The sequence below is a fragment of the Acanthaster planci genome, linkage group LG18 (assembly GCF_054643075.1).
Source record: "Acanthaster planci isolate LZ-2023a linkage group LG18, COTS_SCS, whole genome shotgun sequence".
Taxonomy (NCBI): domain Eukaryota; kingdom Metazoa; phylum Echinodermata; class Asteroidea; order Valvatida; family Acanthasteridae; genus Acanthaster; species Acanthaster planci.
Window position 1 is genome coordinate 8,922,742 of NC_141794.1, and position 18,311 is coordinate 8,941,052.

The 18,311-nt window shown below is 39.3% G+C and overlaps 2 protein-coding genes across 5 annotated transcripts in view; one reads left to right on the forward strand and one right to left on the reverse strand.

Annotated features, from left to right (window-relative positions):
* Positions 1 to 14,387, reverse strand: part of LOC110988167 (D-aspartate oxidase-like) — a 44,639-nt gene extending 30,252 nt beyond the window's left edge. The window contains exons 1-5 of one of the 3 annotated variants that reach the window (XM_022251445.2): positions 14,369 to 14,387; positions 12,865 to 13,002; positions 2,543 to 2,740; positions 1,591 to 1,708; positions 803 to 882 (exon numbers count right to left, since the gene is read on the reverse strand). In XM_022251445.2, the coding sequence (XP_022107137.2) occupies positions 803 to 882; positions 1,591 to 1,708; positions 2,543 to 2,733 (389 nt within the window). In that variant the 5' untranslated portion in view covers positions 2,734 to 2,740; positions 12,865 to 13,002; positions 14,369 to 14,387. Of the gene's footprint in view, positions 1 to 802; positions 883 to 1,590; positions 1,709 to 2,542; positions 2,741 to 12,864; positions 13,039 to 14,368 lie in introns of those variants that run through there. The other 2 variants (XM_022251447.2, XM_022251446.2) reach the window with 2 other exon arrangements.
* A 92-nt stretch (positions 14,388 to 14,479) lies between these two features.
* LOC110988166 (coiled-coil and C2 domain-containing protein 1-like) overlaps positions 14,480 to 18,311 on the forward strand; it is a 39,527-nt gene continuing 35,695 nt past the window's right edge. The window contains exons 1-3 of one of the 2 annotated variants that reach the window (XM_022251444.2): positions 14,480 to 14,759; positions 15,543 to 15,699; positions 16,678 to 16,772. In XM_022251444.2, coding sequence (XP_022107136.2) covers positions 14,697 to 14,759; positions 15,543 to 15,699; positions 16,678 to 16,772 — 315 coding nt within the window. In that variant the 5' untranslated portion in view covers positions 14,480 to 14,696. Of the gene's footprint in view, positions 14,769 to 15,542; positions 15,700 to 16,677; positions 16,773 to 18,311 lie in introns of both variants that reach the window. The other variant, XM_022251443.2, reaches the window with a different exon arrangement.

Sequence of the window (18,311 nt, forward strand, 5' to 3'; positions counted from 1 at the left end):
TATGCTGAGATGGCTACCTGAAGCAATTTATCAATAATGTTCAATCTGAATCTCAGTTTGTATAAAAACTGTCATTTTATCTGTTGAAAACTACATGTACAGTTCCAAATAATTTAATGCTGCAGTTTTTACCCATGATATTCACTTTCAATACGGGCGATTCACAATAGTGCGCCACCAAGAGTTTGCAACGCGTTGGCCAATCATAACTCGCAAAATTTGTCGACCCTTTCAAAACGCGCATTGGGTCAACAAATTTTGCACATTGTGATAGGCCAATACGTTAAAAACTCTTGGTGGCACACTATGGTGAAACGGCCGCATTGAAACTTATTTATTTTTGCAGGTAAATGGTGAGATAATGCCTTGAATTAAAAAGAAAGTAACCAGTGGCAACAAACTACATGTATATTAGCTACATTTATGTTCTGCGCATTAATTTTATTGTGAGATGCTTACTGGGCATACATGTAAATATGGTGTAATGGGACTGAATACAGACATCCAAGTCATTACACTTTTCAATGTACATGTACCACTCATAATTACATTGCATCCAGACAAATGGCATAAGGTTTCTTTCATATGACATTATGCACTTTATTAATATCACCCTATGACATTTATGCATGCTCCTGCTAATCACAGCAATTTTTTTCCTGATGAGAAGTCAAAATGCCTTAATGATCACAGTAAAGCTAAACAATGTACATGTACATGTATATGAACATGTAGCATAGATTGTGAAAACATTTTCAAAGACAATTTATTTTAGTCGATTACTGACTGTCTGGAGACTTACGGGTAACCTGGAAACAAAGCGTCCAACTCATGCTGGGTGCAATGTTTGAAGTGGAAGACCATGTCTTTCCAAAATGGATCCTGAATTTGGAAAGGAGATGAGGTGATATAGCTTCAACAAATAACTGAATGAGCAACAATCCCTCAAGTTAAGAGGTGATGCTGATGGGATGAGGTTCCCAACGCTTACCTCAACCCTCAAAAGCCAGACACTTTTAGCCCATCCCTAAACTCCACAATGTTAAAGAGTTTCACATAATTTATACTTTGAAAGATTGTTTCAAAGCTTTCAAAACAAAAGTGGCTCTGGTGAATTGTGACTCATTTTGTTGGGTTGGATCACAATTGTGTCGGCACAGGCTCAACACTGTTCAACTTTGTTTACATGAGAACTGTTAAGCACTGCTTTTGGGATAATGAATGCTTCTCTGATTCTGGGAGAAACTTGAGATGTGCTGTTTCAGGCAAAGGAAAGACGAATACCTGTTAAAAAAAGCTATGATCATCCTCATCCATCATGATTTGAACATTTGAAATCTAGATTACCTTTGCAAATCTTTCAGTGTGCAATTGTCCACAAAACTGTTTTGTAGAGCACTGCAACTTATGTGAAAAGGCTATGGCAAGGTTATGTTAAATTTTGTGAAACCACTGGCTCATCCTACTTCCTCTTCTAACACAAATCTCAACAATCCATAGTTCACTGAGAGATACTTGTACATATACCTCAAGTGTCTCAATGGAGGTACATGTACAAGCAAAATAAATTGTACACATCAGTCTTCATACCTGTTCTGGCTTCTTTTCATATATGATGTGACCAGAATGTATGGAAACTCCAGCTGCATCTGCCTCAGGGGATCGCAATATCTTGATCAGATAGTCCCAGGTGTCTTTGCCCCATTTTCTGCAAGGCAAGAAGTTTAGGGTCATCAGATCTACATGTATGATAAGTGAAATGACCAGCCTACAGGCCAGTTAATGGATAATCTACATGTATCTCACTATTCAGTGACCAATGATTCTTGTCTCATATACGCAATCTTCATTACTGCCGGGTTCAGTAGTTGTCCATCCATCCTTAGAGCTTACTTGTAAATTGTAGTGCTGTAGGGCAGAGTCAATTAGAATAATCCACTGTTCGAATATTCAACCTTCAATTTGATAGGATATTTGAACATTTGGTCATAACAACCAGTAGAATGTTTATGAACAAACCATGTATACAACATCAGTCGCAATAACACAAACAATTGTAGATTTGTCACTATAACAGCTTCTCACTTCTAGGACTACCAGTATCTCTAGCCATGATTTACCAAGATATAAGATATGAATACTTCTTGCCCTGTTGAAAATTTCTAGTCCTTTTAATTTTTTTAATAAATACATTACTTTTTGAATAGTAAGATTTCTGTCACTTTTCATTTAAATCTGCCTGAAACAAGCCTCCATGGTGCAAATTTCTTATAAAACAAAAGATAATTTTCCCTTTCTTTTCATGAATTTTGCATTCAAATAATTAAATTTGGAAAATATTCAAATATTCGATAATCGAATCCCCATCCATTTGAAAGGAATCATGGTATTTTTACTATGACTACAGTATGTGTAATACTAAGTTATCAAATTTATCATGACACTGGTGATGAGGTGTAGGTAGGGCAAGTGTGCTGAATCCATTGGTCTAAGCAAATAATGTCTTTCACAAGTACACCAATCACAATAACTGAATACTAACTGAATTAATTCCATTGGAGTGTTTCCTGCTAGGTAGGGCATCCATAGTCCCCCCGTTCCATCTCCAGTTGTGTCTGGTGAGAACCTGTCAGCTATTATTGTCACCTCAACATCTGGAATTTTGTCTTGAATGATGTAGGCAGTTGACAGACCGATAATTCCAGCACCAACCACACATACTTTGTGCACCATCCTTGCACTAAATAAAACAGGATTTTATAACACAAAAGAAAGAAATTTTAAAGGGTATTATAGCTTGGTACATGTAGGCTAAGTTGACTTCCAAATTCTGGCTTGTTGAGGGATATAGAATGTACTCCGACAACAGTTCTTTTTTCTCATTTCATGGAAACTACTACATGTATACACCTGCCCACCTCCTCTTGTTTGGCATTTTTGTGACTGAGTGTCATCTTTTCAAATCACTAGCACGATTCTCCTTTCTTTGGACACAAAATATTTTAAAGGTAACATTACTGTTAAAATATTTTCCGTCCAAAGAAAGGGAAATTTTGCTAATGATTTGAAAAGATTTGAAAACTCAAACAAGAACACAATGACTTAAGTACACCGAAGTCATTCTCCCTATTATTAAAAGTGCCAACTGAGGAAGTCAAACGGCATGTACATGTATAAGAGGGTTGTTCCAGTCAGAATTCTAACCTTGAAGAAAAAGATAATGGTACATTGTATTTTACGGAACCTGCACAGAATTTTTTAAACATGAATTGCTTTAAACTTAAAACCACCGTCGTACAGTGTACAAGTCAACTAACAATCGTTAGTCGTAAAACTTACTGACAAAAATTTGGAATTTAGTACTTCTCAAAGAATACAATTGGTTGGGCATGTTATTTACTGTATTTGTGTCTATTAAACCAAAGTGACAAAAATGATATAAATTTAACGAATTTAGAAATTGGGTTCCACCTACATCTAAATTGGTCATGATGAAAAGTAACATCCACTGGTATAAGTCACAGATTTTTGCTGTCGGTTTTAGTCAGCCGATATTACATGCAAATACACGCAAGATTATTTAAAATACACCATTTTGGAAACTATGACATGTACATGCATGTAGTATAGGACTATTACTGCCAAGTGGTAAATGGTAATATACTTGTATCTCCCTCTTGAACATTGATTTAGCAAATACACATTTTAAGGCATAAGTTGATTATCATTCAGAGATTAACTTTGTGCAAAGTTTAGCTGCCCTTGCAAAATGGGAGGCAGTATTTGGACAAAAGCCATACTGGTAGACCTTTCTTTCAAGCTTCATCATGATTCTCCGCTCCCATAGACAGCCTACTGTATCTTTTTGGAATTTTGCAATTGACATGATTAGTCTGTCTTTAAACCTCCATTTTCAAAGGGGAATACTTTTTCTTTAAGTATTTATTATAATTATTCACACCCACTAGTGACATACATGTAGACCAGCCCTAGGTTGTGCTGGATGCACATGATCATAGATCCATCGTAGAACTTTGGAACACGTACATTGTACAGATTTAATTATAGCAGTACAGTAGCTGCATGTATTGTTGTGTTCATATGCCTCACTTATCACAGTGTACAGTGTGTTAGTACATGTATGCTAGGCTGCTTGTTGAGGCTGTAACAATTTGAACATGTAGGATATTTGCAATTTCTGAATGTCAGAATGATGCATTACGTAATGACATAAAAAGTTAACAGATAGTGTTACTTCAAAATGTGATGACACCCAGTGACATGCCAGAACGGAATCAGCAGTCAAAATTATTTGGCAGAAAGGTCTATTCCTTGTGCTTTAAAACCATAATCTAAGAGCAACTTGAAATTGCATGCACAACAATAAAAAGTGATTGAATAAGAAACAATACTGAAAACGGAATGCTCAAAGTGGTAGGATTTACATGTACATGTATTCCAGCTAGGGTTGAAAATATCTTCGTGTATATGAATGCAGGAAGCTGCTTGAGGTAGCATTTCCCTTACCCAGAATACTTGTTCATGTAGCTGCATGACCAAAAACCTGAGAATTCTATCCACTGGTTAGAAAAATACAGACCAAACTTGGAATTTCAAAGTTAACATCAATGACTGTGAAAATGGCCAGTAATTGCAACTGTTTCTTCATCATCACAAAAAGATTAGTAAGAGCGATGAAAAGTCAAGTTATGTGCAGGCTGATGCTCATTAAGCAGGTGTACAAGAGTCATCATGATCACCCCTAGATACAGTACCAGTTGTTCAGAAGCATCAGCACAACTGGGGATGTATTTTGGTACTGAGATGAGAAAAAAGAGGGCACTTTTTTATTTAATTGCATCAAAAAGGTTTGTAGGCAGTCAAGCTAAAACAGTAATGCTACTGTTAAAATATTGTGTGTCCAAAGAAAGGAGAATTGTGCTACCGATTTGAAAAGATGACACTTGGTCACAAAAATGCCAAACAGAAGGTGGGCAGGTGTATACATGCAGCAGTGTCTATGAAATGAGAAAAAAGAACTGTTTACACTCACTTTACACAGTTGTTTAGAAACAATGACCTTCATATTTGCACACAAAACACAGTTTATATACGTACATTTAGAACAGTCCCAATATACATACAGCAAAGTTTACATGTACAGGTAGTGGTCCAGGTTTGAATGAAAAATAGCCGCTTAACACATACAAATACTGGTATACATGTAATTTCAAGGGCAAAAACAGTAAGTCTGAAGTCCCACGTGTTTTTAAAGACATAGAGATGCGATCTACATGCACATGTAGGTCTATTTTCCATATGAAAAATATTTACAGCATTGCAATCACTGTACATGCATTTCAAGGGTTTGCGGTTGAAATGCACTGTACCGTATGTACACTGTACATTAATTAGGCCTATCGTACATGTACATGTAGCTGACTACCTGCCAACCTTTTTGTTGCAATTAACTAATAAAGTGTCACACGTACCCTAGTTGCCTGTATCATGCACATGAAGCATCATGGACAAACTTTGCAGCGGAGAAAAAGAAACCGTGTGCTGCTTAAGCTGCATGAAATGAAGGAGACTGGTTCCTGCCACTTTGTAGCAATGTGTTGACCCCACAATACATATAGACTACCACACAAGATCTCAGTCGGTCATGAAAATGTGCTATAATTATGGTTCGAGCTATACAGTACATGTACATATACATGTACTTTTCTGCAGGGTTGGCTTTTTTTTTATTTAAAAAAATATTTCATTAATTTTTTGATTTAAATAGGATTTTTCAATTTTTTTGCTTTTAAATTTCTGGTATGCCTACAATTTCTAGAAATATATTTACTCCAAAAACAAGATTTAAGGTTTGTGTACCAGTTGTCCAAAAGGAGTAATTTAATACCAGTATTTGGAAATTTACAGAAAAAAGGTCTCAAAAGTAATCATATACACTTTTGACCAAAAAAATGGATTCATATGATATAATCGTTAAGAATCCTAAGGGTAAGTATTGCATATTTTTACTCAGAATGCCCCAATCAGCACTGAAAATCCCCCATAGAAAATCCAAGAAAGTATAGCAAATTTTCTGGGAATCCCAGGATCAGCAACGACAGCATCTAGCAACTGTATCACTATTTTCAAAGGCAGTATGTAATCATGTCAGGCAGAAAAAATGATCCCATTTGGTACCACAATGAAAAATAGCATCAAGAGCACCAACAGGGTGTCGTGCAACATGTAAAGCCATTGGATATGTGTTGCTAGGACTGGTGAAGCATACATGTATGAAATCCCAATATGATAAGTGCTCTGGTAGACGAAGTCCTTCTGACATACGTGTATTGGAGCCACTGCAGAATAGAGAAGGTATGCTTCTAATATCCCTAAGTATTTTTGATCTTTCGTTACAGTTGTGCCTAATTACTGCGCAGGCCAACACAATTGTAACAACTATCTATGGTAAAAACACAATCATGTCAAATTACGTTACGTAATGTAAATTACACTCTACATTTTTATACATGTAAATCAGACATACCGTACAGTAAGTAATCTTTATGATATGAGGCTAACCCAGAGAAAAGAAATTCACATACAGAATACAAGACATTTGATGGACGGACAAGTGGATGCTTCAAAGTCTTTGAAAGGCCATGTCTAACAGACTAAATTCTCTCATGTTTCATTTCATATTTCCAAATCAGAGAAAACCTGAGCTGACCAGCCAGGTCCTTCAGAAGCTTCTGCATCTACATGTACATCAACATCTGGAGCACCTACATGTAGTACTGGTACATCCACCTTCCATGCAGGTACTAGAAAATGAAACTCATCAGAACATCCAACTTGCAAATATCTTTGCTACTGTTACCACTCGTAGTGGCAAGTAGACACTTTTGGAGAGCCACTCACTGCTGAATGCCTTGTGCAAGTTGCAACAACTTTGATGAACAAAGCTAAAAGTAAATTTGGCTGCCACATTGGTAGCGCTGTCACTGACTATTCTGCACACATCCCATATCTACTTGCAGAAGACTTGGAACTTAATGGAAGTGCCAACCGTGAAGAAGCAGGTTCTGAATGTGGTAAAATACTTCTGAAACAACCCCTTTGCTTCTGCAAAATATTGACAAAGAGGAAATTGTCTAGCAATGCCCCAAGAGGTTCAATGGAATATCATGTCTGACTGTTTAGATTCTACATCACAAACTACAGTATCCTGCACTACTGAAAATCTGTTAAGAAAACAGGGACAAATAGACGGCACAGGGCAAACCAAGGTGGCAAACCTTGGCTTGAAGAGATCAGCAGAGAATTTGCATGTGGTAATTGCATTATATCTGGAAAGAACTAGAGGGAAAGATCCTGCCTATGGGTAACCAGAAAGTCACCAAGAAGTTCAAAACCAGATACAATCAGGCTGTAACACAAGCTGATCCAGTGGCAAACCTCATTCATCCTTTCCAAAGAGGCAGGTCTCTTAGTGATACTGCTGCTACACTAGGCCAGTCAGAAGTGGCCATCCATCAGGCCAATGATCATCAAATCCCAAGTGAAATCATGCCCCTTTCAAGCTTGCAAGTTTAAAGAGGACGTTACTCAAGCAGTCAGTCCTAGAAAGTGGTGGCAGTTAAATGAGGGCATCAAGGAAGACAACCTGACAGTTGTAAAGAAGCTGTTTTCTGCTGTGGTTGCATCGTCAGGTGTGGAACAAGTGTTCAGCTTGTATGGACTTGTTCACTCTAAACTAAGAAACCGGCTTGGAGCTCAGACGGCTGCCAAACTTGTGTTCTTATTCAAAGCACTGAATATGAAATAAAATGTCACATGTGACAAGAGTCTCAAGTATAGAAAACGGCTGTACACAGGTAGGTACGGTCTTAGCTATAAGAGGAGATTAAAAAAAAATTCAAAAGTTCTTACAACTAAACGACGAAAAAAATAAAATAAAAAAATATACAGAAAAAAAAATCTAAAAATAGAAAGACTCGACTGGGAAACTGCGCATCCGGGATCGGGAGTCGAAGTCGAGCGCGCGAGTATTGTGACGTCACAAAAGTCTCCATGACGACGCGCGGATGCGCACGCAACATGCCGCGCGAGACGCTCGAGAGCGCGACTCTGAAACGAGGGACGCTAGCTAGTCCCTTAGGTCTTTCGGTGCATCCGGTACTATACATAGAGCACCGGCAAAAGGTCATTGATCTCCGAAAAAACTCCTAGCCAGTCCCTTAGGTCTTTCGGTGAATTTGTTACTATATATAGAGCACTAGCAAAAGGTCAATGATCTCCGAAAAACTCCCAGCCAGTGCCTTAGGTCGTTCGGTGAATTTGTTACTAAATATAGATTTAATCCCAAGTCATATTTAAACAATGTAAACATCATTGATGCTGCATTATCGGTGATGTAAAGTATTAGTAAAGCATTACATTGCGGTTGTTGCACGATTCCATTGCATATTCATAACATCGGTAAACAGTTGATTGTCATATCCTTTAATCCTAACAAAATTTACAAGTTCGATGTTGAATGGTACGCTTGCATCTCCTCCGCCTCACCGAGTCCTATGCCATACGTAGTGCGTTGGACAGTCTAGTATCCCTCCATAGGGATTGAATAATGTCTCATCGGTCAATACATCGATCCTCGTACTAGTAGATTCGTTCAGACGAGTCGAATACATGTACATTCCTCTCACTAGTCCATCATGGTTTCTGTAGTTCCATCTCCATTCGAGTTGGGCCGCTTCGGTCCTGTCTATAGTAGTTACTTGATCCATGTCTGTGAACGGAGTCTCCAATATAAACGTACTAGGTGCTCTGAACCATCTAGAAAACTTCCTGTTGTGCATATGTTCGTCTGGTGATCCTTGTCTGACGGGTCGATCCGATGGTTGTTCCATTGCAGCTCGGGTATTCATCGCATCTCTCATGTGAACGGTTCGGCTCATGAACAACAAATAAAAGACATACGCTAGTATTAGGTCTTTAAGCCTGTAGTTGTTTATTCTTAGAATAAACAAACAAATACATTTCATATCATCAGCTACGAATGTACAACCTTGTTGAAGTCACTCCAACGTAGAGACTCCCAACGTATGCCTTTTGTCCGTTCGTCATTTGGTTACTATATATATACCTTGTATCTGAAAGGGCAATGCCCTGCAATAACTCCCGACCATAGCCTTCTGTCTGTAGGTGATTTGAATACTATCAATAGCCTGTGGAAGCCTACTGGCAATGCATAGTACCCTAAAGCAGGGCATTGCATAAGGATCAACTTCGACGTCTCGACGAGCCGATTGTTTTATTGGTGAAGAAGACTTCACCAACTAATTACTCTAAAAGTCAAGAAGGAATGGAAGGAATACAATGAAATGGAATGTAATGCAATGAAATGCAATGGAGAATAAATGCACGTAAACTAACGATGTTACTCTAGTCTCGCTCTCTTTTCGTCTGTCATTCTTTTGGTCTCTCGGTCTCTCATCTCCAGTCCGCTCCGCTTCCTTGAGCCTCATTCGATCCCTCGCTCTCTCTCTCTTTCTCTCTGTCGCGCCGCTCGAAAGATACCAAAAGCACATCAGGAAGAGCAATAGAAAGACGAGAGAATGAGGGCGGGGACTAGAAAGAGAGAGGAGGCAGAAACGACTTCGACGTTGCGACGTCTGGATTGTTTTATTAGCGAAGGCTTCTTCACTAACTAAATAATCGGGAAGTCGAGAAGTCGAAGGTGAATTCTCGCTCTCTCATAGGCCCAGTGCAGAAATAAAAGGGAGGGTCCTCTACCCGCGAGGCGAGTCGACAAGTCGATTTTGTGCAGGTTTCAATGGGATTTCTCTGATCCTCTGAAGGGCGCCCTCTCTCCTAAGAGTCGTTTTCTTAGTCGATTTTGACTTTTTTTAAGTTGTTTCCATAGCAACCATTGTGACGTCACAATGCCCATGCGCTCTAATGAATGGAAGAGCGCCCTCACTCGTCCCTCGTTTCAGAGTCGCGCTCTCGAGCGTCTCGCGCGGCACGTTGCGTGCGCATCCGCGCGTCGTCATGGTGACTTTTGTGACGTCACAATACTCGCACGCTCGACTTCGACTCCCGATCCCGGATGCGCAGTTTCCCAGCGGACAACTTACAGTAAGTTTATCAACTTACATAGTTTGAGGTTAAAAGAAAAACAAAGTCACCTGGATTTGAACAAGACTGTAACATTTTTGTCGCATTGGCACGCCATAAAAATTCAACTAGCAACACAACTGCTGAAATGCTGCCTGTCTTCGGAAGAATGAAACTTACCCAAGTAGACGATAATTAAGTTTGGAATATTTGGCAATCGATTATGTATTTTTGGCTCAATTGGAAATTAGTTAGAAAGTGTCTAACTAAAATACATGTAGCCCCCAAAATATACAAATTATAAACATTTCAGTGTTACAACTGGAAACTTTATCAAAGTCAGAGATAAAATCACATCCTTCCCTGCCCTTGTGAACTTGTTTCTACTACCCCGACAATTGTTTCCAGTGCGTGTAATGTGTCATCCAATGAAATGTCCTATCCACATGACATATGAAATAACATGCTGAGCAGTCTGCTCAAACTGTAAAAATACAAATAAACACTGTACTAACTTTTAATTCACCATTTGGTGCTGTGTCTTATTACTTTTCATGATGCCATAAAGGCAACACTGTATTTCGAAAATCAGTGTAATTACTCACAAACAATCCAATTAAAGCATGTCAGTCACTGGGTCACAACATTTATCCAATAGAAGCCAACTGTCATGCCCAGCGCCCACGTGAATATAGGGCCGTTTTCCAATACTCAACTGTTTTTTTACTTTCTGACTTTGAGGTTGTAAATGCATAGTAAGTCTGATAGTGCCGCTTTCTAAGCACCATTTATTGAATGATTTCACTCGCGTTGTTCTGGTATTTTCCAGTCTTTTTGCCTTCACCCATTCAATCTCGACGGGCTCGCTCTCACAGTCGCCATCTTTAAAATAAGGTCGTTGAACATTACATGTACATCACTTGACCCCTCATCGTCTCGACGGCTGTTCCATGTCGAGACATATAGGCCTAGTATTACACGGACTGAGCGATAAGATAATATATGTACCAATGTGCTCTTCCAAAACTTGGGCAGCAGTTTAGATATGGAGGATGGAGCAGTAGCGAGAGTCCGTGCCACAGAAGTGGGGCTAGGATGGTGCGTGCGTAAAGACATCATGTACATGTACATCATGTTCATGTACAGTACATGATGTACAACTGTACGTACATGTACATGTACATCCCCATGGTCGCTGTTTTCACCGGCGTGATCAGCAGCGTAGCGAGCGGGGGGGTGTGGGAGGTGTTGAACCCCCCCAATAATTCTTTTCAGTCGGCAAATAAAGGGTCAGTCGGCAAATGAAACTGAAATTGACGTCATGAATTATTGACGTACATCGACCAGTCGGCCACCAGCGTTTCCCTGAAGCTGCCTGGAGGTGTGTAATGCTTACAAAATAACTGCTAGCCAACTGAGGATTAACATCAGTTTTGTCTGAATCTGCCCGTCCTACGGTCCAAAGTCAGGTTGCGGAGTCCTGTGTGTATTTTATATGTGCCTGTCCGAGTCGTAGCCAATCGCGATTGCCGCGCGTGGTCCCACTCAGTTTCCTTACATACAAGAGGTTCATGTACAGTACTATAGTACGTGTGTATACGTGAATTCTGCGTTCGAGCGAGCTACTCGTGTTAACTGAGTAGTCTCCCGAGCACACGAACGGAAGGCGGGCAGGGTGACAGGCAGGGTGAGGGTCAGCGAGAGTATACTCCCTGTCGACACACAGGATAGGAGTATCTTTCTGACCTGAGGGTAATGCGCGCATCCACACTCGGATACCGAGTAATTGCGCGAACGCAGCCTACTGAGTAATATGCATACTCCATTGTACATACATGCACTTGTGCGCACGTGGAGAGTAAGTACATAATAAAGTCAAACGATCTGTACATTTTTTTTCCTGAAGTGCTGTCGTTTAAAAAAAAACCGAATTTTTGCAGAATTGGGCCCATTTTTCAAAAACCATTCATCCGGACGATCTTTGGAAAATGCAATTCGTTGAAATCTCACAACCGTTTGAGCAGCTCCGCACGTACATGTACATGTACATGCACATTACCACTCCACAGTCAATTGACTCAGTTTTTTTAAAAATGTGACTCGTGCTGGTTCGTTGGAAGAGCCTACCAATATGTTTTTATTCCTCCATGTGATATATGAGCAAGTAACATTAAAAACATCCGTACATGAACTCGCTTTTGGTGGTGCCACATCATTATATTTTCAAAAGAAGAGAGTTTAACTTCAAAATAAATTTGTCGAGTTCAATCCTAAAACTGAAAAAATGAGGTTTAAATTTCTGTCGGCAAACTGCGAATCCTGATCTCCGCTGCCTTACAGGTGATTCTGTTACAACGTCCTGTGGTCCGATGATCCATGGACTTTTGCTAGAAAATTTACAGGAGCTGCTTCTTGAACTCCAAAAATGATCATTATTTTTTGGATTTTTTTTTTCAAAACAGTTAAATCAAAATGTGAAATAAATCAATGGATTGGAACCAGTAAATAACAATCACCCAAAAACCCAACCTCGCTAATTTCTAAATATTACTGCAAATGCAAATCCTACTCACCCCTTCAAACACCCCCCTCTATATTTTACGAATTTCAAGCGTTATGTGGACTAAATTGCCGAACAAGTTAAAAGTCGGAAAATTCACCCTGGCACACCCCCCAAAGAAAATGCCTTCGCTACGCTGCTGGGCGTGATACCTGCCATTTGCGAGAAGGGATGTTATTTACCTGATGCCGAGTTATCCAGATTGAGATAAAATTTGTCGGCCGACGACTGTCAAAAACCACGAAACCAGAAATCAAGTCTTGTTCAGCGTTTGGACGTCTGCTCTTCCACTAAGCACGCCAGTGCTAGTCACGCCACATCTACTGGCCAATGTTCGCAGGTACATGTATATGCCAACTCGTACGCACCATGGTACCAACTCGTACACCTACCAACTCGTACGCGTACGTCAACCATCTCGTACGCCGACGAACTCGTACGCCGTGTACTTGCATGCGTAGTGCGATCATGTACTAGGAATAAGCCTTTTGGGCTTTTTGCAAATGTACAATAACATTGAGACTGAAAGCTTTTTGATACGCAAGATTTATGAAGCGAGAGTTCAGAGAAAATTGTAGGTTTTATTTCCAAGCGACCTGGACCAACGAAAAAAAGAGGGAACTGCAATTTTGAAATAATTTTGTTTTTTTTAATCTTTTTTTGTGAGCTTTTTTGGGTGGTATTATTACAACTATAATTTTCAAATTTATAGTTTTGTCGGTCTTTTCACGAACTTAAGGGACGAATTTTTAATATCAATAGAATAAGACTGTTATAGAAAATCGCATTTGAAGTGGGTCTTTCTTTCAAATGCTTGTTTCCCAATATTTAGTATGCCTTTGACTTTAGCAATGCTTTTGTATGAAAGAGGGGACCTTAATGACAAAAAATTTAAAGAATAGAAGTAAATCAAAATGGTTTATTTTGTAAACAAAAAAATTGTGTCACTTTTGTCTATTTGGGAAAACGTGTGCTATTTTGCCAGGTGCAAAATTGTTACATTTCCAGAGTAAAATTCGTCTCTTCATGAAAGGAGCTTGCCCATGAATTTGCCCTTTATTGCTAACGCTATATCTATGGAAAAAAATTGCCTTTTCGTGAAAACGCAAAGCGCTGTCACGGTTTAGTTGATCTTTAAAAAAATTATTACACCAAGTTGTAGGCATCGCATAGCCTATCAAGTTAATTTTGCAAAAAAAACCCAGAAATTTGAAAAAAAATCATGATTTGGGGCCAAAGTGTCTCTTTGTGAAAACGGTGACGATTTGTTCAACTAGAAGTTCACATTTCACATTTCCAGCAGAACTTGTCTGAGTCCTGGATGTAGTTCCAAAGTTGAACAATATAAAGGAGGTAGTTTTTCATTTTTTCAGGAACACAATGAATGCAGAGTAGGTGACGTAATGAAACTACTTCTCAACAAGTCTCCGATGCTAGACTGTGATGTGCGAATATAGGATTTTAATTAAAAATAAATGTCCCTATCGCACATAACAGTACATTTTGAAAGTATTTCTCAATACACTCGAACACGAGCGTTTTGTGTACTTGTTGGCTTGCGTACGAGTTGGTCGGTGCACCAGTTGACCAATTCGCGTACGAGTTGGTGGGTGTCACGAGTTCGCGTGTTGTAGGGATTTCCCAACGTGTGAGTACGTCCATGGCCAAGCGCAGACCACTACTTACATATGTACGCAGAAGTTTTGTTGCGCACCCTCACTATTCCTTCGCAACTTTTGACCCACTTTGAGCGTTGCATTGACCACTTGGTGGCGCTCTTGCGGAAAGCTGATCTTACTGTGGTCTAGACCGTACCTGTACGTGCACTATGCATATAGGTCTACACCAAGTCTACACGTACATGTACGTCGAACTTATGTCGTGTATTGTCGGCCTTGTCACTACCGAAAGTCACTGAAACAACTGATGCTAGCAACACGCCTGTTTCTTTGCTACTCATAGTTTGTATGTAGGCCTGTTATTAAGTTTTAATTCCCGCTCTGCAGCAGGCAGCATGTTTGGTGGTGGGAGAAAGAAGAAGGGCGGTGCCGATGATGCAAAACAGCATCAATCACAAGTAAGCATGGTTAGTAACCGTGGTATCTATCTATTGGTTTCCAAAATTCCATAAAGATAGGCGAAGGCCTACATGTACTGCTACTACTAGTGGCTAAATTTACGGTAACCAGGTAACACCACTTCCAAATTTGAGTTGAGGCACTATAGTCTGTACACATGGTACAATAAACACTCTTCCTCCCCAAAATGTGGAAAATCCAGCCAATGTCAAAACAAACATGCAAAGAACTTGTACGTAGTGTTGGACAGATACAAACATTTTAAGAAGCTTGAAAATTGAAACAAAACTTGTCCAAAAAATAAATGTTTCCCTCCTACCATGGTAGGGTTACATGAAGCTGTCAATGGGCTAGTTCTCTTTTCTTTTTTTAAATTCATATTACTAAGACTGCAATGCTGAAGGAATTTGGTAAAGTAGGTTGAGTGTTAATCTTTCCGTTACATCCGTACATGTACGTGTAGCCCAGTGGAGCAATGAAAGACACCATAAATCACTTAATATTAATTATTCAAATGTAGGCACAAAACTGTCATGGGGCCTGATTCCATGTGTCCATGATCCATGCATACCCTCAAATTTGTTTGTCAACATTACTATACTGAATGCCATATTACACATATACGGTACATGTACATGTGCATCCCATCACAGAGTTCTGGCCTTGTGTATACGGTACAGGTGCATGTACATGTAAGTGTTATAAAATTCTAGACACACTTTGCCCAGTGAAGTAATATCAATTGATTTTTTCGGAATGATTTATGCATCTTTTATTATTAGAATTCGGACCTGTTTGATTTATCTCAACTGAGGAGCTTAGCAGGCATGCCACAGTCAGGTGTTGATGAAGATGACTCCGCCTTAGAGGCTGAGCTGGTAGCATTAATGGCTGATGATGGATCAGCAGGACCATCGAGGTCTACAGCAAGGACTAGAGGTAAAGTGTTGATTTAAGGCTGGTTAAAACTTACTGAAAACAAAAATAAATGTACGGTATATTGGAAGTCATGTTTTGCACTATGTGTTCGAGCAAAATACAATTTTGTTCAACATTTGTGACTTTAGATATTTGATTTGTGTTTCGTTTTCATTCAGAATGCAAACTGGCCTTGGCTAGTTTGTGTACTTCTTGTCAATGGTGTGTTGTAGATAGCTCAATGGTATTAAAGATTTCCTGTTCTGACGATACATTTTGCATCATTAGGTCAGATACCTGTACATGTACATGTAGGTTAGGAACTCATGTAACACCAAAAGATAAAAACTGCACTTGTCCTACCAATTGACCTCCTTCTTGATTTATTCAGAGCTTAAATAGCTGCTCAATGTACTGTACATTGAGCAGAAACCCCAAAGACAAATGGTATACGTATGAGTTCACTAATCTCTCTCTCTCTGGGGTGCTACATTATTGAAAGCTTGCATAAAGAATGATGAATTTGAATGTTTTGAAATACTGTTACATTAAAAGAAGTCTTTCAAAGTGTGATCTTGCCTCAAAATGAAGAGCAGGATGTTCATTATATTAACGATGTAGACCTTTACTTACCCTCTTTTTTCTTGTCATTCTACTTGTTCTCCAATTGCATTGTATTTCTATTTATCATGCAAGTGAAGCTTCATGGGAACAAGTACGTGTACATGTACATGTATATATTCTCCTCCTACTCAACTTCTTTCCTGACTGACATACTGACTTGACTTACAGTGTTCTAAGATGTAATGTGTGGTACTACCCAGCACTTTGGCAATACTTGCTACTCAGCTTCTGTTATTTCAGTGCATACATGTACATGTACTGGGTACGTACACCTACATTAATACTGTATGTTTGTATCACTGATTGGACTAAAATTTATGTATGAAGTGAATATTTATTGCATCATAACGAGGACTCTGTTCATGGATCTTTCAGTGCGACCATCTCAGATTGATAATCTGGATATTGAAGCGAAGGAAGGCAAGGAAGATGAAGTCACTGAAGAAGACCTAGACAACCCTGATTATCTGGTAAATATGACCTTGTCCTTCTCTTTGCAAACTTGATCCTCATCAATCTTGGTAGCATTTCCCCCACTTTCCGCCTCTGGTGACCTCAGTTGCAATCCCACTTAGTGCATCAGAGAGTTTCTTGGGTGTTACATGTGTGGTCAATGTACATGTATTTAACCTCACAGAATGTTCATTACCTCACTCTGCCGGTATGTCTAAGGTTTCTCGGTTACATTGTATTATTTCCTTTAAGGCTTGACATGTCTCATTTCATGAATCAAAGATTTAAATATTCCAACCAAGACATGCTGTGAATGCTACATGTACCTTATGCCTGGCTGTTTTTGCCCATATCACTCGATCGTGCCTTTCTTGATTTTTTGTCATTTTGATCATTACCACTGTGAAGCTTGAACTCAGTCAGACGTATCAATGTTCGATTTAGCGGTGGTCCGTTGGCCAAATAATATTTGAAATTGCCTCTGGCCAGCTGAGAAGCCCCCTAAATGGCCTGGCTGGCTGGCTGATACAGTTGCAATAAAGAGATCCACTTCCCCATCCAATAAACAAGGCCCAATTTTTCCTGTTATTCAATCTCAAATTCACTTTTTTTTGTGGTGTTTTTTCTAGCACACCATCATCTTCACGCCAAATACGGCCAGACCAGCCCAGCTGGCAGTACATACATATACCCTGTGAGGCATGCATGCAGTTGGCTTCCATAAATTTGCAATACATAGATGTATGTGTATTTGGTTCTGCAACTCAACATTCAGTGGACAATTAAAACGCTGCAGCACATGCCATGCTGTGGCGTGGCGGCTATTCAGCCCAGCCCAGCGAAATCCAGCCGGCACCTGCATAGATTGGCTTTGGCCATGTCCGAAATGGGCTTAATCTATGGGCTAGCTCAGTCAGTGACAAATAGTCAACTAATGGTCAATTTTGACTGGTATCCTACATGTATGCATTATTAATATAAACATATCGGGCATCAGGGAAAATTACCAGTGGTTAACACATTGCCACTGATCAAACTTGCCCTATTTTGTCTGCAGTTTTTTCCTAGTTTTGGATCACAAACACACGCATGCAATAGACTCAACTACACCTGCATAATTGGTTTTTATGTGACGTAATGGGTTGGTCAACTTTGTGGTATGGGGGATGTGGTTGGTGAACTCGTGCTACACATATACTAGTGCAGTCGAAAAAGATGCATCAAAATTTAAACAAAACAAGTCCTCGTTTTTAAATTCACTTGAATTTGTAGAAAATTATTTCCTTCAAATTAAGAAATGCTTTGTCAGAATATCTGCATATTTAGGATGTTTTGTTTTAAGAAATTTTGAGAGTGATTTCTGGGTTATTAAGTATACAAACAATTTTCAGAAGTACATGTAGGAGTTGTGGATGTGCTTCAAAACTCTCTAAGGTCAAAATAAATTACGAGAAATTTACTGTAAATCAAACTACTGATAATGTAGCTTAGTTTTTCTCAGATTCTTGTAGAAACAGACTATCTGATCAAAGCCAGATGAAATGTCTGCGGGCCAG